General features: G+C 36.2%; 1 protein-coding gene across 6 annotated transcripts in view; it reads right to left on the bottom strand.

Moving 5' to 3' along the window:
• Positions 1–23,056, bottom strand: part of baiap2a (BAR/IMD domain containing adaptor protein 2a) — a 109,756-nt gene that overhangs the window by 28,035 nt on the left and 58,665 nt on the right. For all 6 annotated transcript variants that reach the window (XM_051885793.1, XM_051885795.1, XM_051885790.1 and 3 more), the window contains exons 4-6: positions 17,016–17,077; positions 14,890–14,961; positions 9,137–9,274 (exon numbers count right to left, since the gene is read on the bottom strand). In XM_051885793.1, the coding sequence (XP_051741753.1) occupies positions 9,137–9,274; positions 14,890–14,961; positions 17,016–17,077 (272 nt within the window). The remainder of the gene's footprint in view (positions 1–9,136; positions 9,275–14,889; positions 14,962–17,015; positions 17,078–23,056) is intronic.

Below are 23,056 nucleotides of genomic sequence, written 5' to 3'. Positions count from 1 at the left end.
AATAGATGCTCAGCACCTTGTCATGCTACATGCTGCCGTTTTTAAATATGTGGCGCTCTTACTGATAACAATTGAAACAAAATATGCTGGCCTTAGGAAAAATGCTTAGGTGGACACATAGCCTATACTTTATAAAAAAAAAAAAAAAAAAAAAAAAAAAACAATTTTGAAGCAGCCTCATCTCTCGCCAAAGGGAGGCTACAGTTCCAACAACATGTTACTTTAATTTGGAGAATAAGAAAAACTCACTAAAAACAGCCGTGTTGCACTCTGGGACATGCTGAACCATTCCAGCTCAACCTTTATTATGACACAAGGTACATTTCTCTAACAAGTGAAACAGAAGACACATGTACCGCAGGGAAATTCCAGACACAGGTATTGTTATGCTTATGTTGCTGTCAACACTATCATGAATTCCTCTCCACAAAGCAACAGCTATTCCAATGAACTGCTCATCTAAAATGAATACCCTTACTCTAAAGCAGTGCTTTGATGTAAATAGATTAATTATTCAGTGTCATGATGTGTATCATGTACCATGGTATTTTTATAGAATGTTTTTGAAAGAGCATAGTTTCCACCCAAATAACAAAGTTACATTTATTGTTTTTGAAAACTTGGTATTTTCTGTCCAAGATCCTTCAGTATCTAATTGACTGAAACCTCCAAAAGTGTTTGCCAAGATGACATTTCAAAAGAAAAAAAACTTGCACAGCTTGCACAACGTGGCATTAAATATACTGTGACATTAAGACATTACCTTACGCACCTACTAATTTTTGCGTTGTGTGAGGGTTTTCCATTTATTGTCAATAATATATTTCAAATCAGCAAATGCATCATAAATGTAGCTTATTTTGCTCAAATTACAGGGCCCCGTGAAGACGCACCAGTTGCACCACCCGAAGGACGGCCCAGATTTCTAATTCATTAGTTGTCATGGTTTCTGATTAGTTCTCACGTTAAAGTTTTGGTAGTTGTGTTCTTGTTTAATTTTTGACCATTCATTCTGCGTCATGCATTATCTTTGGATTAGGCTACAGCTTAATCATTACTACTACACTAATCAGTTACTAATCAATAAGTTAATAGCCAGGAAAGGCCAGAGAGTAAATATGTGTCTTAAGTCTAGATTTAAAAATAGCAATAGAAGGAGCACTTTTAATTTCAGATGGCAAATGATTCCATAAGCGTGGAGCAGCAACTGCAAAGGCTCTGTCATTCTTTAATTTAAGACGTGACCGAGGGACATGTAGGAGAGCTTTATTGGCAGACCTGAGAGACTTTGGAGCTGAATTCAAATAAATAACATCAGAGATATAAGATGGGGCTTGTCCATTAAGAGATTTAAAAACAGTCAGCAAAATCTTGAATTGAATTCTAAAAAAAAGACAGAAAGCCAGCGAAGAGAAGCTAAATTTTTTTTTTTTTTTTTTTTGCACTAGTTAACAGTCTATCCACTGTGTTCTGAACCATCTACAAATGTGCCAGTGAAGATTGGGCAAGACCAAGGTATAGAGAATTATAATAGTCCAGATGTTAATAAACGCATGAATGATTCTCAACTGGTAATAGATGTTTTTAACAACTGAGCTAATTTGTTTTTCAAGACAAAGCTCAGAGTCAAAGATAACACATACATTTTTTTGCATGTGACTCAACATATGGAGAGCGATTGTCTGAGTCCTACATTTTTTGCATGTGACTTAACATATGGAGAGAGATTGTCTGAGTAAATAGAGTTTCTTGTTTTGGAGCGACCAAAGATAAACACCTCAGTTTTATCATTGTTGAGCTGGAGGAAATTATTTGCCATCCAGCATTTAATATCCTCAAGACAGTCCATGAGAGGCTGCAGAGAGTCTCTAGATTTTAATGTAAGGTACAGCTGAGAATCATCAGCATAGAAATGAAAAGAGATTATATATTTTCTAATGATATTACCAAGTGGAAGCATGTACAGATTGAAGAGTAACGGCCCCAAAATAGACCCTTGAGGAACCCCACAGGATAGAGAAACTGATGAAGAGAAAAACTGGGCAATAGCTACTGCAAATGCCCTGGATCTAAGATATGACCCGAACCAAAGTAGTGCTGTATCCTTAAGGCCCACTGTTCAAGGCATGACAGAAGGATATTGTGATATAGCGTGTCAAAAGTGGTGCTAAGATCCAGTAAGACCAAAACTGCAATATCACCAGAGTCAACTGCAAGTAACAAATCATCACTTTTAACAAAGCTGTTTCAGAACTGTGATGAGTTGTAAAACCTGACTGACAGTTTACGTACCTGAGTCGAGTTCAAAACAGGGAGCAACTGTGACAACAACTTTTTCCATAATTTTGGAAAAATTGCTAATTTTAAAATGGGGCAACACTTTGCATCAACATTGGGCTTTTTGAGCAAAGGATGGACAACTGCGTGCTTTAAAAATGCAGGGATAATACCAGAGACTAATCATGAGGCAAAGTTGCAGATTTCATCTGCATCACTAAGTCTCTCAGCTCAGAAAAGGACACCGTCTGAAAGCTGTTTAAGGTAGCTGCATTAACTGAACAGTCAAGCAAAGTATTAGAGTGAAATGAAATAAGGGAGGGTTGAATGCCAATCTATCTTTTCAATAAAAAACTTCAAATCTTTCACAAATATCAGGAGATGGTTCTACTTTATAAGAGATGTGAAGATTAATTATTGAATTTATAGTGCTAAACAGGATTTTAGGGGTTTGATGATATTTACTGATAATATCAGAAAAGCATTTAGCTTTTTCGGCTGTTTTCTGAAAATTCACCTGGCAGTTTCTAAAGATTACAAATAAAACCTTAAGATTACCTTAATGTTTAGTAAAGACAACCCTTTACCATCTGCCATGTGGTTGAGGACAATGCCAGCCCCACTCCAGACCCAGAGCCCAGTCAGCCTTCAGCCATACCCACAGTGAAAGAGCCAGAGCCCATCACAGACCCGAAGCCCGATCCCACCACGAAGCAAGAATCAGAGCAACCACCAGAGGCTCTCGTAGCCTCTTTACTTTTCGAGCCTGATCCTAATGCAGAGTCTGTCCAGATGTGTGAGCCGACATAAGTATCTGTGGATCCCTCAGCTCCACCTCAAGCCATCGAGCCCCGGACTCCACCTCGGCCCACCGACCCATCGGCTCCACCTTGACTCAACGCTCCCTTGGCTCCACCTTGGTCCGTCGTCCCTTAGGCTGCACCAGGCTCCCTCGTCCCTCTGGCTCCACCTTGGTCAATTGTCGCACTGGTTTTGCCTTGGACTTCTGAGTCATCAGCGTCTTGACTCTCCACCCTCCAGATCTTTCAGTGTGTTCATGTTTTTACTCACTGATGTCTGACCTTGACGGACTGAACCAAAGAAATGAACTGGTGAAGATTTCCATGTTCAAGAAGGTGGAGCTTCAGAGCCACATCTACCTATTATGTAACTGCCATGAACCAATAGTAGTTCAAAGGTGTTTACCAACTGGTTTGAACTCCCTAAACAAACTTTGTTTTGGCCTGATTTTGTTTGAAATTACATCACACAGTTTGTTCTTAGGTTTTCCTCTAAGTATATCGGGGCCTTAAAGTAGTGGTTCTCAACCACGAAGCTTTAAGACATCCACGAATAGTGTATGTCTTAAAATAACTTAAATTTAGTTATATAAACAATCTTAATTATAATGCTAAAAAAAAAAAAAAAAAAAAAAAAGATGTATAACATTAAACTAAAAATAAAAGTACCAGAGGTACCAATCAGCTTAGATAGGGGGACCTTTGAACGTTTTATATAATGCAGCAATTTCATGTAGCAGATATCATGTGTGCAACACCAATGATTCAAATTTAAAATAATTAGGATTTGACATTTTTGTTTGTCGATTTTGTGAGGGGAGGCACACATTATTATAATGACTTGCGCTGTTTGCTGCAAATATCCAGCTAAATGATTCCTTATTATAGGATTTTTTTTTTTTTTTCTCATAAGTAGTACATTTTCATAAATTAGCCAGCATTTGCAGAAAAGTGTTTTTTGGACCCTGGCTGTGTGCTGGATGGGAGGTGGAATCCCTCTATGTCTAAAGCAACACTCGTGTGCTGTAAAGTACAAAGCCCTCTCTAACTTAAATGCTTCCTGCTGCGTGTCCCGCTGCGTCAGCCTGATATAGCCGCAGCTCCACTCGTTCCTCTGACATCAGCAGTCCTTCATCCTGTGGCACAGCAGCTTCCTCTCCAGCCCAGTAAAGCAACAATCCCTGTCTCTCTCAGGATAATTCTCACATGTGTACTAACAGCGCATGCAAGTGTTCTTCTATAGATACTCTAATTGCTTTCCCTGAACTCGCTGAAGAGTCCACACCATTCAGAAGCATGACATGTCTGTTAACGTGTGATATTACAGCGAGCGTGAGCGCCGTAGACCTCCGCCGAATCTCATATCCCTCCCGCTGTACCTCAGACCACTCTACTGAACTGAATAATTAGCTAATTAGCATCTTCAGAGGGACTTCAGCGACTAATTATTTCAGCAGCAACAGGAAGAGGAAAAAAAAAAGAACAGAGGACGGAGGTACAACAGAGTTGAGAGTGAGAAAAACAAAGTGCATAAACAGTCGTCTGAACACGCTCAGACAGAGCAGTCAATTCATGCCTGTTCATGGAGCTTTTCCAATGAATCACAATCCATGAACCTCCAAACCACCATCAGTCTAAGCAATAGCGGTGTGATTTACGGTAATATGGATGAAGTATCTGCATTTATGTGTGTGCGCACTCAGACTTGGCTTTATGCTCCCCTGGGGCTCTCGACTAAATCAGTTGACTTTTCCTGCTCTTGCTCAAGGCCTCATTTCCATGAAAAAGAGTCTGAGGTAGAAAATGAGAGGTGCTCTGTTCTTTGGACTGAAGCAGATATTGAGGATTGATCTTTTAGAAGCTCAGAAACATAAAATAACTCATAATATATCATCTAAATGCGTAATTATACAACTTTTAATCTGATAAGCAGTGTTCATTGTCATTGTAAAATGCAGACACACGCTTGTGACCAGACATTATATATTATTGTGGCATGTGACTGTGTTGCTTGGCAACTGTAAGGCCCGAAACTCTGCGCAAACTATTAATATTAATACATCAAACTACTAACTGAACATCTGTGACTGCTGTCATTTTATTAAAGGAATAAGCTATAGTGTGTTATGGTGACATTACCATGAGAAAAAGGGGTACTTAAACATGACACTTCATTGCTTCATTATGTTACCGATCTGATTGGATGAGACTGACTGATTTACTTTAAGTAAATTAAAGTAAAGTAGCTGTAAAGTAAAGTAAAGTAAAATAGCTGTGACTGTACATAAGTTGAGTTCTAGAGAGAAAAAAAAAATCCTCCGGCAACAATTTAAAAGTAGCCCAATTCCGCAGGAAAACCGTGGACTTGGCAACACTGGTCACATGATCCTTAAGAAATCATTCTATTATGCTGATTTGATGCTCAAGAAACATTCTGATTATTATTATCAATGTTGAAATCAGTTGTGCTCCCTGATATTTTGTGGAAACCATTTTTTTCTAGATACTGAATTTTTAAAAAGCAGCATTTGTTTGAAAAGAAAATCTTTAGTAACATTATAAATGTCTTTACTGTTACTTTCAATCAATTAAATGCATCCTTGCTGATTAAGTGTTATTTCTTTACAAGTATAAGAATTGTTGCCAGCAATGTAATTCATTACCTTTTCAGTGTTGCCAAGTCTGTGGTTTTCCTGTGAAATTGGGCTACTATAACAGTGTTGTTGCGGGTTTGTTTTTCATGTCCGCGGGTTGAAGCAGTCCCAATAACGTGATATTTAGCCCTGGAATGCTAATTTTACCAGGGGAACCCCGCCAAAAAATGTGGATTTTACCCCACAGGATTTTTACCAGGTGAATCCCCCTGAAACGCGATTGGGCTAATTTTGAGAAGCAATTGGGCGGGTTTTGTTGTGAAAACCTGGCAACCCTGTACTCCTTGTAGCTTTAGTTTACAAAATCACAAAACTCTAAATATCTGCAGTTCTCTAAGGCGAGTGAAGCTCCACCCAGCCTGAGCTCACTATCTGCAGGGCATCTGGCAGTAGACTGACATTTACTGTATAAACTCCCAGCAGCACTGCATCTCAAAACAGCAGTCACTGACAGATACCTGTTCCCACATGCTTACGGCCCGAGGGCGAATTCAGCCCTACATCTGACCGCGCTAACACTTAAGCAATATTAACTTTTGCTAATACAACCTTTACCTATTATTAAGACTTTTGTATACAGTTTTTAAAAAAAAAAAAAAAGATCACCCATAACAAAGGTGGTTTTCTTTTAAATATGAAAATGTGTGCTTGAAAATGAAGAATGAATTTAGGTTTTTTTTCCCCAAACAGTGTTGGATGTTTTAAAAGGTAAGTTCACCCAAAAATGAAAATCCTGTCATTAATTCCTCGCCCTCATGTCGTTCCACACCCGTAAGACTTTCGTTCACCTTCAGAACACAAATTTAGATATTTTTGATAAAATCCGATGGCTCAGTGAGGCCTCCATTGACAGCAAGATAATTAACACTTTCAGATGCCCAGAAAGCTACTAAAGACATATTTAAAACAGTTCATGTGACTACAGTGGTTCAACCTTAATATTATAAAGTGATGAGAATACTTTGTGCGCCAAATAAAACCCCCAAAATAACGACTTTATTCAACAATATCTAGTGATGGGCGATTTCAAAACACTGCTTCATGAAGCTTCGAAGCTATACGAATCTTTTGTTTCGAATCAGTGGTTCAGAACGTGTATCAAACTGCCAAAGTCACGTGATTTCAGTAAACAAGGCTTTGTTACATCATAAGAGTTTCGAAACGTTTTGAAATTTCAATGGTTCACGTGCCTTTGGCAGTTTGATACACACTCCGAACCACTGATTTGAAACAAAAGATTCGTAAAGCTTCATGAAGCAGTGTTTTGAAATCACCCATCACTAGATATTGTTGAATAAAGTCGTTATTTTGTTTTGTTTTTGCCACACAAAAAGTATTCTTGATGCTTCATAACATTCAGGTTGAACCACTGTAGTCACATGAACTGCTTTGAATATGTCTTTAGTAGCTTTCTGAGCATTAAAAGTGTTAATTATCTTGCTGTTAATGCAGGATTTTATCAAAAATATCTTAATTTTGTGTTCTGAAGATGAACAAAGGTCTTATAGGTGTGGAATGACATAAGAGTGAGTAATAAATGACTGAATTTTTATTTTTGGGTGAACTAACCCTTTGATTAAACTGCATTGTGTCAGATAGAATCAAATAAGTCAAATAAGGCAAGAACTGACCATCTGATTGAAAGGTGAACCAATCACGGGTCATTTTACTTATAAGGTATCACATGCATTATTTCAACTTAAAGGGATAGTTCACCCAAAAAAAAAAAGAACATTTTGTCATCTTTTACTCACCCTCAAGTTGTTCCAAACCTGTATGAGTTTCTTTCCTCTCAAATCAAACAGTTGACGGTAGCCATTGACTTCCATATTAGGAAAAAAATACTATGGAAGTCAATGGCTGCCATCAACTGTCTGGTTACCAACATTCTTCAAAATATTTTCTTTTGTGTTCAACAGAAGAAAGAAACTCATACAGGTTTGGAACAACTTGAAAATTGAGAAACATTACCCATAGTTCTGTAAAGAAACTAGCAAATCATGTCAACACTGTAGCATGCATTGCCTCCCATGAAGCACTGCGAACAACTTATTTATGCATTTTTCTCTTTTATTATTATTTTTATTTAATTTAAAATTAGTTTATTATGCATCTGATATGATTATGAATATTTTTAAATCTTCATGTAAAGCACTTTGAAAAAAATCTTTCCTTCCCATATTTTGCAACAAACAAACTACATTGGTTCAATATAAATCATCAATAGTTTTATATTCACCCAACATTTTTTTTAAATTCGATTGTCATTTTCAGTGCTTATTGGGATTGTAGTCCTTTTCCTCATTAAACACAGCCTTGTAATTTGTCTTTTTCCTCTGATTTTCTATTTTTTATTTATTTATTTTTTTTTTTTTCAAAGTTTGTAATGTTATGATTCACCTTGCAGCTGGTTGGTTTGGTTCATGGCTATATTATTGCTCTTTAATGAAGTTTTTTGTAAATCCCTATAGGAAAAATGGATGGGGGAAAAATACTACAAAAAATACTACTGCAAAAACTACAACTACTGTACTGTATCTGTATTGTCTTTTTAATAAAATAAAAACTAAACTTGGAAAATCCAAATAAAAAACAAACTAAAAAAATAATAACTTCAACTGTGATATAATAATAATAATAATAATAATAATAATAATAATTATTATTATTATTATTATTATTATTATTATTATTGTTGTTGTTGTTGTTATTATCATACAATAATATTCTAAACAATCTAAATACAATAACAAATAATAATAATAATAATAATAATAATAATAATAAAAATAGTTGTTGTTATTACAATCTGAAAATAACAACTTTAAAGCTAAGAACACACCTGCAGAGCTACATTTAGAGGAAGTGTGATCAGATCAGGCATATAAATGGGGTCAGGAGGAGCGTTTTTTCAGACCCGGCAGAGCGCGTAAGCTTCCGAGAGCACATGCACTTTGCTTATTGATCTGTGCCGGGTCTCCACAGCCCCGCTGTCGTAGTGTAAGACTCCTCTCAGCAGGCTAGCATTCACACACCGCAATTAATACAGTAGGTTGGGGCCTGGTCCACTCGCATGCTTTCCACAGACAAGAAAGTTAGTAAAAAACAGCTGTGATGTTTGCGTGTGTGTGTGTGTTCGGCGCAACCTCTTAGCTGAAACGCTGCTGCGCTGTTTGTATACACACCTACGGCTTTCGCCCACCCATTGTGTTCTCACTGCCTCAAGAGGCTTGCAGCACTTCTTAAATTCAGACGTTGTTAAAATCATCTCAGCATTAACATGATGTAGGTGGTCTTGCTGAACCAGAGCCTATCCATCCACCTCCGTCCCTTTCAAAGGCCTTGGACGGAGCCCACAGCGACACGCTAGCTCTGTTCACGACCCGCGGCAGTGTGGGGGCTCACCTGCAACTCCTTCTCGCCGTACTTGGAGGGGTTTTTGCTGCCCTGGCTCTTCCTCCGCAGTTTCTTCAGCTCACCCTGGCATTTCTCCAGACTCTCTCCTTTGCTTTTGTGCTCCATCTGGTACTTCTTAAGAGCCGCCTTCAGGAGAAAAAAAAAAACACAAGAACAGTGTTGGTAAATGCAGAAATCATCAGACTGTAGCTACTGAATTGAGAAAGACACAGGAGTCAAAACCCACTAGTCAAAAGTCATGTTCCAAAACACTCGCTGTCTGCCGTCTACACAAGCAGCTGCCCTCCTCTAAGGCAGAGTCCTGACTGCACTGGACTGATTGTAAATGACCTACATAGACAGGATCTTTCTTAATGGTCACTCGTGTGCAGTACACAGACACACAGCACTCATGACAACAACACACAACAGGCCAACAGAGCCAACAACCTTCTAATACAATATATGTTACAATACACATGCAATGATTCAACAACCACAAAAACAACAATAAAAAAAACCATTCATGATAATGGTATTATTGCTATTATTATTATTATTATTATTATTTTATTATTATGTCATTGTTATTGTATAAACATTATATCACAATTAATTCTGAATTTATAATTGTCAGATTCAGCGAACACATCTGTAGGACTGCCACTAAAAATCATAATTGTGATATTTTGGTGAAATAATAATAATAATAATAATAATAATAATAATAATAATAATAAACAAAAGTTATGATGTTAGATTATCATCATCATCATCATCATCAATTTATTATTAATAAATAATAATAATAATAATAATAATAATAATAATAATAATAAAATTATATGAAAATTAATTGTTATATTGTAATTTTTAATTGGGATGATAATCATACTACTACTACTACTACTACTACTATTATTACTAATTATTATTATTATTATTATTATTATTATATTTTGATTATATTACATAACATTTATACAATAATAATAATAATAATAATAATAATAATAATAATTTATTATTATTATTATTATTATTATTATTATATTTAAGTTATTGTTTTATTATTATTATTATCATCATCATCTTTCTTATTAAATATTATTAGATCACAATTATTATTGTGATATAATTATTGTGATAATAATCATACCACCACCACTACTACTAATCATCATCATCATCATCATCATCATCAGCATCATCATCATGACGACTAGTAGAATTATTAGTATTATTATATATAAATGTTATCATTATTATATCATAATTATAATCAAAATATAATTGTGAATTGGTGATTTTTTTCAGTACAGTAATATTTGCTCAACTGAATCTGATGTTAGCATGTTGCTAAGCTAACGACGGCCTAATTTTGCCAGCATTTTCAGTACTGGATCAAATACAAGTATATTCATAATCAACATTTTCCTTCATCTTCATCTGCTATCCTTTTTTCCCCCCACCATTTTCATTTTTATAATCATTACACAAAAAAATAAACTAGTTTTTAACGTGACAGGGGTCTTAAAGACACTGCCTGCGCTCATGGTTTGAGATGCTGAAAACAGCAAAAAATGACCATATATACATCAAACAACAAATGAAATATTAGAAACAGAAGCTGCTCCACTGAAAGCCAGTCTCACACCGAATAACGAGTACACATCTGATTGATCAGCTGAATAATCATCAGTTAAAATGACCAAAGAGCACATTCCTAATTCTGGGATTGTCTTCTCAACGATGGACACATGCAATGCTACATGTGAGACTGTGTAGAAAGTGGCCAAACGTCTGGGAAGGCAGCAAAAGTTCTGCCAGCAACTGTTAGGAACAGCCTTCAAGTCAGGCTCCATGATGCCTTCAAAAGCCAGACAGCTCACTGGGGTCTGGAAGAGAGCTGAAGGTCTGGGGTTTCAGGGCAGTGCGTTCTGATGTCTGCAGAAGAAAGAAGCGAAGGTCTTCACTCCCAACTGCACACCATGGCTTACGGCCAAATTCTGGAGGCTGATACACTTGGCTGAGAACATTTCTAGATATAAGAACCTTCACACATCCTACACAAGGTACGCCGAGAGAATGATCTCTAGACTACACGTCTATAAATAGTTTGGCAGCTCAATCAGATTCTTGCACAGCAGGAATGTGTCTACAAAGACAGCGTTACATGTGAGCGATGGAGCAATCGCTCCATCTTCGGCGAGAGAAAAGGAAGATTCTGCTTTGCCAGCCATGATCCCCTTTTCTCACCACATGAATGATTCACAATGCTCAACAGGAATAAATATAACATCAAGTCTGATGTGTTATGGATCATGACTTCTCTTGGAATTCGAGAGACGGAGCATGTGGCTGGTTAACTTCAGTAACTTCTAATAGCTAACAGCTCTGTCAAAGTATTTTAGACATCCTTGATTTGTTGAGGACGGGACAGAATATGCATTTGGAACCTGTGAAACATTTTCTTCTGACTAACAAGTACGAAATCAACCATGTTATTTAACGGTAATTCAGTGTTCTAACAGCAGCACAAAATGAGTATCACAACAATCTTCCAGACCTAAACAGAGACTCCAGAGCAGAAACTGAACATGTTTGCACAGAATGTGTGGACTGAGGGAAAAAAAGTGTTTGGTTTCCAAGGGGAATGACTGCAGACCGCTCTCTCCAGAGCTGAATAAGGCAAGACAGCAAGGCATTAATTTTATCTGAATACAATGTGATGACAAGCGACGCCCAATCCCAGTCGCCCAAACCCCCCCCCAATGAACTGCTCTACACAGCTCCTCTCCAACCCACTCACGGTCTAAAGATATCTCTCCCAGCACTGCTCCAAACATACTTTAATCTCCCGCAAATTGTGTACTTTCATTTGTTGAAAATAGTGGAAACAAGGAATGACGGGAAAACAGGGCCTTTGCTACACAAGAAAGCAAGATCAACGTCTCAAGTCGTAGATTTACAAGATCTGTGGGTATGTTTGGAATGGCATACTACTGTACATACTAAGAAAGCAGTATATAAAGTATGCTGTGTAGTGTACACAAATTTTCTGTATGCATTTTTCCTGTAGCTCAATTGGTAGAGTACACTCTTAAAAATGAAGGTTCCAAAATGGGGTTGTCCCAGCGATAAACCATAGAAGAACCATTTTTGGTTCCCAAAGAAACTTTCAGTGATCAGTTCTTAAAATAACCTTTTTTTTTCTTAGTGTGAAGAATATTTTAATAACCTAAAGAGCCTTTTTGCACTACAAAGAATCTTTTGTGCAATGGAAAAATTCCATGGAACCTTCTTCGTGGAACCATCAATGCCAATAAAGAACCTTTGTTTTTAAGAGTGTATGGCGCTTGCAACACCAAGGTTGTGTGTTTGAATCAAATGGAACATATGTACTGATAAGTTGCTTTGGATAAAAGAATCTGCCAAAAGCATAAATATAAATTGTTTTCAAATTAGCTACTACATTTGCCTAAATGTGGAGTATACAGTATATGCAAAACAGCAAAAACAGTGGCAGCAAAGTCATCCAAATTGTTTTTTTTACATATTCTTGGCTCAATGTTTCATCTGACTGCCAAGAGGCAAGGCAAAATTTGACTAAAAAATGCTAAATAACCATATTTACACTACCGTTCAAAAGTTTGGCATCAGTAAGATTTTTTTTAAAGAAATTAGGAAAGATAAGAGCAAAGATAACAGTAAAGACTTTTACGTTGTTATAAAACATTTCAGTAACACTTCAGTATAGGGAACACATTCACTATTAACTACAACTTTTGCCTCAATTAACTCCTAATTTACTGCTTATCAATAGTTAGTAAGGTAGTTTTTGTAGCATTTAAATGTAGGTATTGGGTAGGATTAAGGGATGTAGAATATGATCATGCAGAATAAGACATTAGAGCTGCAGTCTGTATGTTTGTCGCCATCTCTGTTTGAAACCTGCAATTGCAGTTATTTGTGGAATTATCATCTTTACGTGGGTTGTGCATCAGCACGACTCCTCAGCGTGGATGAATGTAATGTTTGCTATCAGTCTACATCGGTGTGGATACTGTACTTCAGAATCACATATTTTATGTCTTGGAAGTATGACCAAAATAATAATTTTCACCAGAAAATGTGATCTGAATAAGTAAGTAACATGTCTGCCACTTTTGTTCTGACCAACTGAGAAAAAACAGAACAATAAATCGCGGTGCAATGGTGATTAAATCTAACGATCGCTTAGCTCAGATCGTCAAACCATGCAAATGATTATTATTATTACACTTTGTTCTCAAATTGTTAATATTAACAACATCAGCATTGTGTGACTGTGTATTTAGTGTGTATTAGCGTTAACTGTATATTTCAATTTCTGTAGCCACTCCGCAGTCCAAAGTCTTTTGCTTTTGACTACGGGTGAATCTCCAGTTGTCACTGATGATTGTCATTTGGACCTTTCTGGATTACAATACACCTGGGGCTTAGCCTTAGCTGAGACTCCTTTCTGTTTACAGACGTGATGTAATGATGCAAAGACGAATGGTGGCATGCTCGAATTTCTAGCGGAAACCCACCAGTACCAATTTTTATTATAAAACAATATTACAAGCTTACTGTTGTGAAGCGGGCTAAAGTAAGGAGCACTGAACACTGGTTGATTATGTACTTGCTCAAAAATTGATTTTGGATTATTTTTAACCAAAAAAGGTTACGGACTGCAGCTTTAATATGTGCTTTGTAAGTACTACTAAACAAGCGATATACTAGTAATATGCAAGCTAATGAGCAACTAGTTAAAAGTGAGAACTGAACCCTAAAATAAAGTGTTACCAACATTTCTATTTCAAATAAATTCTACTCTTTTGAACTTTATATTCATCAAAGAATCCTGAAGAAATCATGGTTTCCACAAAAATATGAAGCAGCACAACTGTTTTCAACATTGATAATAATAATAAATGTTTCTTGAGCATCGAAATCATTATATTAGAATGATTTCTGAAGGATCATGTGACACTGAAGACTGGAGTAATGATGCTGAAAATACAGCTTTGATCACAGGAATAAATTACATTTTAAAACATTAAAAAAGAAAATTGGGTAACACCTTATTTGAGGGTCTTTTAACTAGCTGCTTATTAGCATTAGCTTATTAGCTTATTAGTAATATACATTTTATATAATTAATGCCTTATTCTACATGCTTAAACCTACCCAATACCTAAACTTAACAACTACCTTACTAACTATTAATAAGCAGTAAATTAGGAGTTTATTGAGGGAAAAGTTGTAGTTAATGGTCTATATGTGTTCCCTATACTAAAATGTTACCGAAAATTGTTATTTCAAATTATAACATTTCACTTTTTTTCCACTTGATAAGCATAAGAGACTTCTCTCTCTCTCTCTCAAAAAAAAAAAAAAATCTCACCAACCCCAAACTGACGAAAATGTGTTGAACGGTAGTATATGTCTGAAATAATAACTGGATGCCATGTGTGACATTAAAGATACAACAGCGAAGTCAAGTGATAATAATAATAATATAGCATACTGTTTGAAACATCTCACTGGTGTTCATATTTTAAGTCAACCTAAAACACCATTCACAATCCATTTTACTTTCATAATCTGATGCATTTCTAAGTGAAACAGGAAAAAAAAAAATAGAGTGGTTTTATTAATCGGCGCTTCTGTTCAGAGTGTTAGTGTGCTCAACGTGTCTTGTCATCTGGAAACAGTGGGATGAGGTGCGGACTCACAGTCAGGTATCTCGCGTCCAATTCCACCTTCTTCTCCAGCTCCGACAGCAGCTCGTTGTGGAAGCATTTCAACTGCAAACAAAGCAGAAAAATTGAGTGAAGTTCATTAAATTGTCTTTTTAGTAACCTGAAAGCACAGATATGTGCAGATTATACAATAATATATGGGTTCAACACACTATCGACAACATTTTTAGTATAATGTTGATGAGCACAGAAAATAATTACTCGTCCCTCATTTTGTTTTCTAAAGAAAATTACGTGGGGTTACTTTATTCTAAGGTGCCCTTGTTACAGTGTAATTATACATTTAAGCACTGAGTAATATTACTATACATGTACTTACTATAGAGTTAGGGGCCATTTACACGATTGCATTTTCAACTAAAAACAGAAAACGTTTTATGTTTTTTGATCGTTCATTTACACAACTTTTGAAAACGTGCTTCAAAGTGCAAGTTTTTGAAAACTATACTGTTATCGTCTCCATGTAAACTACAATTTGTGAAAATGGTGACATCATGTGCATGCGTATTACATGTTCAGTCTATAGGCGCGTAGTGTTTACAAAATGATGTCGCCAACTACTGGCCTGGCATGAATAATACAGCATTTTTAGTTGTTTTGTTGGATCCTTGAAAACACGTTGTCGTCTGTATGTGAAATACACAAAGGAAAAACATTTCCATTTTTAGTACATCATTGTTGTGTAAACATACCCTTAGAATTAGGAATAGGGTTAGTAATTAATGTAATTATGCATCATTTACTGTTATTACTACAGTAATTACATGTAACACTGTAAACCCTAACGCTCAAAATAATTAATTGATTTAAGTAGGACAAACTTAAATTAAACAAATTAGTTCAGTCAAATTAACTTTAGTACTTTCTTTTTCTTTCAAGTTCACAGAACTGATATATTTTAAGTTGAACTGTTTCATTGTTTTGAGTTTATGAACTTATTTCTTTAATTTAGACAAACTTAAGTTTAAGTGAAACTGGGCTGGGATTTCCCAGCATGCTTTGCCCATGACACTCGAAAGGGAGAGTAAATGCTAAAATTAAGTGTTATTTTTGTTTGGTTGTTTGTTTGTTTTGTGCAAGATTAAGTTTACACTAATAAAACTGTTTACATTGAGGTTACATGATAATTTTAAGTTAAATGTATGTATTAGTGTACTCAAACATTTCAAGTTAAGAATAATTAAAACGTATGCATACGAAATAATAAATCTGCCAGTTCTGCTTACTTAAACTTTACTTAAATTTATTAACTGATTGCCTCATATTTTTTGAGTTTTGCCAAGTTACTTGGGTTTACAGTGAATATGTAACGAGTCACAATATTACCGGCCATGGCTACAGCATCAATTGACCCTTCGCCGGGAGTTTGATTGACAGGCGATCTAACCAATCATAACGCCGACTCCGCCATTTTGTCCGACAAAGCAGTCAGGGGAGTTAGCAGATTAACGTCGGTGGACTTGAACTTGAAAAATGGTGTGTACTGACGTCTTTCTGCGATTGAAACAACATTCCTTATGATGTTCATTCATGTTTATTTGATGCTTTAAATGAACTAGTAGGAAGAGATGATCGGTTCACGAACCGCTTGAACTGAGGCACTACAACAGCGAACGACACATTAAAGAGCCACAAAACGGTATTTATTGTATAAATTTCCTTAAAAATGACAAAATTTAAAATTTGAGACCTTGTTTCATATCAAAAGTAACCTGCTCTGTCTTGTCTGTCAACACGTTGTCAGTGTCCTCTTTCAGGACACGGCATGGCTTGTCGGACTTGGCAACAGTAATTAAAGGGGTCAGGTCTTCAAGAGCATTCAGGAGGTACAGTAGAAACATTAAGTTTTTATTTTGATTTAGCAGTTACATGAATTATTCAGTAAAAACTTTTTTTAATTTCAACTGCAAACTTGTAAATCCTCCTTCTGATGCAATTCCTATGGGTAGAGTTTGCGTTACAGCAAAAGCTAGCTTGTATTGAACCTGTGAACATGTTTAAAAAAAAAAAAAAAAAAAAAAACTGTTCTAATGTAATCTATGATAAATAGATCCTTTAATAAAGGGGAGACATGGACAGTGGCTGAGTAGGGTACACACCATTTCCTCTAACTGCACTTGAATCTGCCGGTGGACCTCTGCCATCTGGAAAAGCACGTCCCCTGCAGAGAAGAGGGACAGATGTCCGTTAAGAGAGAGGACAACAGGAAATGGACTCATAATCATGTGATTCTAGTGAGAAAAATGTAGTAAGGTTATAGAGACTGATCGAGTTAGGGTGGAGGAGGCAAGATAGATAGATAGATAGATAGATAGATAGATAGATAGATAGATAGATAGATAGATAGGAAGGAGGGAGAGAAAGAGGGAGAGAAGCAAGATAAGTCCCAACGTGCATTAAACCATGCCAACACACTGAACACACCACAGACGGGCAAACATGGGGACAATGACACGGTCAAAAGACATTAAACACTGAGACAGAGAAATTAACGACAGGATGAAAGGGTGGAGAACAAACAAAGAAACTCGGATGAGCAAAAATACAAAGCATTTCAAAACAGGGTTTGAACATTTCAGTGTATTAAAGGAATATTTCACCGCAAAATGAAAATTCTGTCATTATTTACTCACCATATGCTGTTATTTTTCTTAGCTCAGAAGACTATAGCGCTGGTTTTTGGGGGACGTTTGACTGGCATGGTCACTTTGAACTGCTACTTTATGGAAAAGACTCCTCAAAAATTCTTTTTGTGTGTGTGTGTATGTTTTCCGCATAGAAAAATAACAGCATATGGGTTTGGTTTGGAATGACATGAATGTCAGAACAGGATTTACATTTGAGTGAAGTGTTCCTTTAAACATAACCACAGAACTCTTGACTGAAAATTAGAAATTAGTTTCATTTGTCTTTTTAATAAGTGCTTCTCCTGCAGGATGACTGTCAGAATGTTGTGAAACTTATTGCAGAAGAGTAAAGAAAACAGGAAGAAAAAAGAAACAAAGAGAGGCCATGCAGCTGGTGGAAGTTGTTTTAATATACCTACATGCTGCTGCTTCTGAATATGCAATGCATTGTGAAGAAAGGAACAGACAGTGAGCAGAGCACAGAGGAGACCCAGTAAGACACTTTGAAAAGAACACACAGCAATGGAAGACAACAGCGAGCCGCCCTGACCTCCGCCCATCTCAGTACGCCAGCCTAAAGTTAGGTGGTACAGAACGTCTTTAAGCACAGTGCAGAGCGGATCTAGTGTTTGCGTGTGCTTGAACACTTCATACTTCATGATTTAACAATCAGTCTAGTGTAACAACACGCGTCGGATCCCCACGAGGTTGTTTACACCACAGATGCATGATTGAAGAGCTCTCACTGAAAGGTACAAGCACTGAGCCTGTTGATTACTCTGAGAGAGGCTCCTGGAGAGATTAATGATGACCAGTTTGCCCAAAAATTAAAGTAGGTCATCATTCTTTCATCCTCATCATGTTCCAAACCCGTTTGCCTCGCATGGAAAACAAAAGGAGATGTTTAGCCAAATGTCCACGCTGCTCTTTTCCATACAACAAAAGAAATAGGTCGGGGCTGACAAGCTAGTACTAGTGGTTAACCAATATAGATTTTTTTGATGGCCGTTGCCAATATGTTAAAGAGCAGAATGTCTGATGGTCAATGTAAAGCGGATTTACATTACATCTTATTGTCCATATTTAACTCTTTAAAGTTAGTAAATAACACACACTTCAATGTAATGTATATTTATTTTACACAATATTAACTAAATTAAAAATTATTTAAAAATGAATCTATACAAAAAAATAATTTTGAAAGAAAAATAAACACGTAAAAAAAAAAGAAAAAAGAAACTGTTAAAAACAAGAATAAAAGGGAAGTAAACACTGTAAGCAATAGAACACTCAGTAAGTTTGTGCGCACTGGAAATAATGTTTTCTCAAATGCTAATTTTAAATCTAGTGGCTGACTGGATATAGCGCAGCACAGTTTGAAATCAAAAATTTAAAGTTGCTATTAAATAGCTGTTAGATAAAGACTTTAAACTAATGACAGAGAATGGAAACTCCCAAATGGGCGCTGTCAAAATAAAAGTCCTGGTATTGTCATAATAAAAGTCTGACACTAGTCTGACAGTTACCAGCCTAACAGAAAAACTTAACGGCTAATGCTAATAATTTATAAAAAATACCAACTATCGACCTTCGACTACTAGTCAGTAATGCACGTCCTGATTTTACTGAATTATACACAACATATTTTGTTTATCTTGGAACATTCCTGTTAGGCATGTGACGGTATTAAATGTTCATGTTGCGATAATTGCTGAAGCTTTTATTACTGTATACGGTATTATCACAATGTTAAATTAACTTGTAAAAAAATGTTTGTCATACTATAACAGGTTTGATAACTTTTTCTTGTAACAAAAATAACTCTGAACATATAAATACAATAAAGCAATGCACAAAAAAATTATAAAGTAAACAAATGTTTCAAACAGATTAAAGTGCAAGAGAATTACAAAGAACAATAGGTATTACAATAAGGTCTCAGTTAACGTAAGTAACTTCATTGTAACTTTTTTTACTTTATTGTAAAGCGTGATTGAACAATAAAGAATCAGAATATATTAAAACAATATATAGGGCATGTCGTAGTCCAGATTAAAATATAAAAATGTTTACGTTTGAAAATAAATAGCCTTAAGTCTTTAAGTATTTGGTGCGGTGATGAACACGATAGCAAATGCAAAAATCTGAATGGCTGTTTAAAACATTTAAATACTGTAGTAGCTGTAGAGCAGCTGCTTTGTTTACGGGGGTTTCCGGGGTAGCCGCTGCATTTCTGCTGTTCCATCAGCGCCCTCTGCTGTCAGAAAGTGCATTTTCATTCAGCGCGTCTCCTTCACTCGTTCCGCCATGCGCTGTTCATGCACATTGGGCTTGTTTACATCAGTGCACATGCCTCTTTTCAGCAATGTTGTGCATTTTATACGGTTGATGAGGAAAGTATTCTTAAAATGCATTCTAAAAATCTGAATAATTAGTAATAATAAATTATTCATGCTATTTTAAAGTGCCCACGATAACAATATCAAGCATATTCATTATCGTGATATATCGTATTACCGTATACCAGCACATGTCTAATTCCTGTACAATAATTTTTGAAAGAGATTTGACTTCTATAGAGCTGCAAAGACTTGAAATATAGCGAATGAGTTGCGTTGACCATTTTGTTCTTTTTGGAGCTTGACAGACTCTTGCCGTATGGAAAAGAGCGGTGTGAAGATTCTTTAAAATTTCTCCCTTTGTGTTCCATGGAAAACATAACATTTTTTTAGAACGATGTGAGTGTGAGTAAATGGGTGAACTATCCCTGCAAGTTTCATACTGTTACAGGTCACTAGTTTGAGTTTACCCAATAATCTTAATTATTATCTCTCTGGGCATGTTTAGTAAACTGCCAGACAAAAAACACAGACGCATTTAAATGAGCACTGCAGCCCAAAGTCATTCAGCCAAGCAAACACAGTGTGAGAAAGCTGTACAAAACAAGAACAAAAACAGGCTGGACTCAGAACACAAGGAACAAGGTACTACTTTAATAAGACAGAATTGTTCATTCCTTTATTCATTCATTTCTCAAATGTAAGAAAATGCAATATACTGTAATCCACACACTTCCATTCTCTTTATATGAAGCTTATTGGGAACATTACTATAACAGTGATAATAAAAAAAATCAGAGATATATCATATCACAAGAATGAAACCGGTAACTATGTGGGCGGTTCATGTGCAATGCTTTTTATTTGCCCAGGGTGTTAATGAAATGCTGGGTAACATTTTACAATACTCTACCTAATATCTCTACCTAACTATTATCAATTTTACAGCATTATTAATCAGGGTGAATGTGCTAATGTTAATTTATAAAACTAATACATGCTGTGAAATTATTGTAAATTCTTAGTTCATTGTGTTAATGATGGGGTAAAAAGTAACCAAACAGAAATTTCCATCCAGACTTGAGCTGATCTTCAAATTGTGCATCAGACACAAGCCTTTAATTGTTACAGTTGATCACAACTATTAAAATTTAAATAAGTATCTTAAAGTGTACAAATCTGTTATTTTAGCCACACTATAACTTTTGAAAACCATAAATACCATAGAAATGACCCATGCTAGTTTTTGTTGTGTTACAGGTGTTGCACGACAATTTAATGATAAGGAACAACCAATTATTTTCCTCAGTCATCACCGTATTCAAAATAATGATCAAAATGACTTCAGTGGCTTGATTGCAATTAATCAAGTGATTGAAACACACCAACATAACTTGCAAATCACAACACAATCAGAGGTTTGATTAAAAACAGGTATATGGTGCAGAATGATGACATCAGACTTTAAAACAGTGGCCTCCCTCATTAGTCTGTAGCCTAAACCGATTAAAGCGAATCAGCTGTGCTCACCAGCCTCAAGGCTTACAAACTAAAGAGGTATTTTGACTGGTCTTAGCGCTGGGATCAATTAACACACGCAGCACTACAGCCTGCTGTGAACACACAGATATACACAGGTCACATACACACACACTACATCTAAAGGACAGTTGTCACTCTTCTTCTAGTTCTTAATCTCATTCTGTACACATAGAGTTCAGTTATTCAGGTCATCTGACCTCTAATATATGAGACCTAATCTGGTTTTGTCATAAAAAGGTCAAATTATATGATATTTTAATCGACTAACTGACCTTGGCACACAGTCATGAGGATATGCAGGGGTCAGCTCTATGATATCATTTCCTGTTTATGTTTTTTTTTTTTTCCCCTGAATGTTGGTTGCATTACATTACAAACATTGTTATCTTTAGAGACTGTCCTCCAAAAAGTTTTAAAGTCATGCGCCCTCTAGCTGGCGTAAAAATAATGAAAGTGTCGTGTTACGTCTGTCGTCATGAAATGACGTATGACTGTCGTTACCAATCAAAATGCGTGTTCATTTAAATGCAATGTGTGGACTTTTTACACCATTTGTCCTATTTCCATTTAGCAAAACTAATTTTGTTATTAACGACTACACCCATAAAATAATGCTCATCAAGCACTGAAGCAGGTCAATCAATCAATCAGTTTATTAAAATTTATAAAAAAAAAAAAAAAAAAAAAAATTAGGACAGCTTTATCATCCTGACATTTTTTACGATTATATAAAACGACAAAAATTTTAATTCACCCAAATCCGTATTCAAGTGATTGTACAGCATGTACGAACAGCATTTTTTTTTTTAATATTTTTGAATAAATTAATAGATACTATGAAAAAAGCAGTACACCACTGACTGAGAGTCCAAAATGTTGCTATGGTTACCATCACATCAACCATGCAATGTTCAGGAGTGACTCATGTATTTCATAGTCACTTAACAATAATTTAGAGGATTAACTTCTGCATTCAAATGTGACTCCCAAACCTCAACAGTGTGCATGTGGCCACAAAGAAACACAGACACACCCAAAGCTTCCTTCCCGATACGTTACTAGAAAAGCCTCTTCCTCAATTCACCTTTAGATCATTTATTCACTTTGCAAGCACATGGAAGGTCTGATTTTTTTTTTTTTTTTGGCTTGAGTCAAAGGAATCAAAGGAAACTTGATCTGAGGCAGTTACTGAATTAATACAAGTCAGCAGAATATTGTCTATGTAAAATATATTGAAATTGATGTTAAAGAAGTGCAGTGAGTTTATACAGCAAAAACACACTAAAAGCCTTTCAGAAAACTTGACTCTGCTTTGAAGTGTCTGACAGGAGCTCTTTGCATGCAGGTACTTTAAGCTCTTTAAAAAACGGACTTATGACATCCGCATTCCTTCTGCTTTGTGCACAGCTGCATGACTGACAGACGGCAACGGGGCAGCAAGCAGTCACGGTCACTGCAGAGAGCTCGACACAGCAAACCACAACACACACACACACACACACACACACACACACACACACACACACACACACACACACACACACACACACACACACACACACACACACACACACACCCCCCTGTCACGGCCGTTTCTCCTTCTCCCTCACAACCCGCAGCCAATGGAGAACA

Source organism: Ctenopharyngodon idella, chromosome 3 (assembly GCF_019924925.1).
Source record: "Ctenopharyngodon idella isolate HZGC_01 chromosome 3, HZGC01, whole genome shotgun sequence".
In the NCBI taxonomy this organism is placed as follows: domain Eukaryota; kingdom Metazoa; phylum Chordata; class Actinopteri; order Cypriniformes; family Xenocyprididae; genus Ctenopharyngodon; species Ctenopharyngodon idella.
This window is presented reverse-complemented; position numbering and strand designations above follow the sequence as displayed.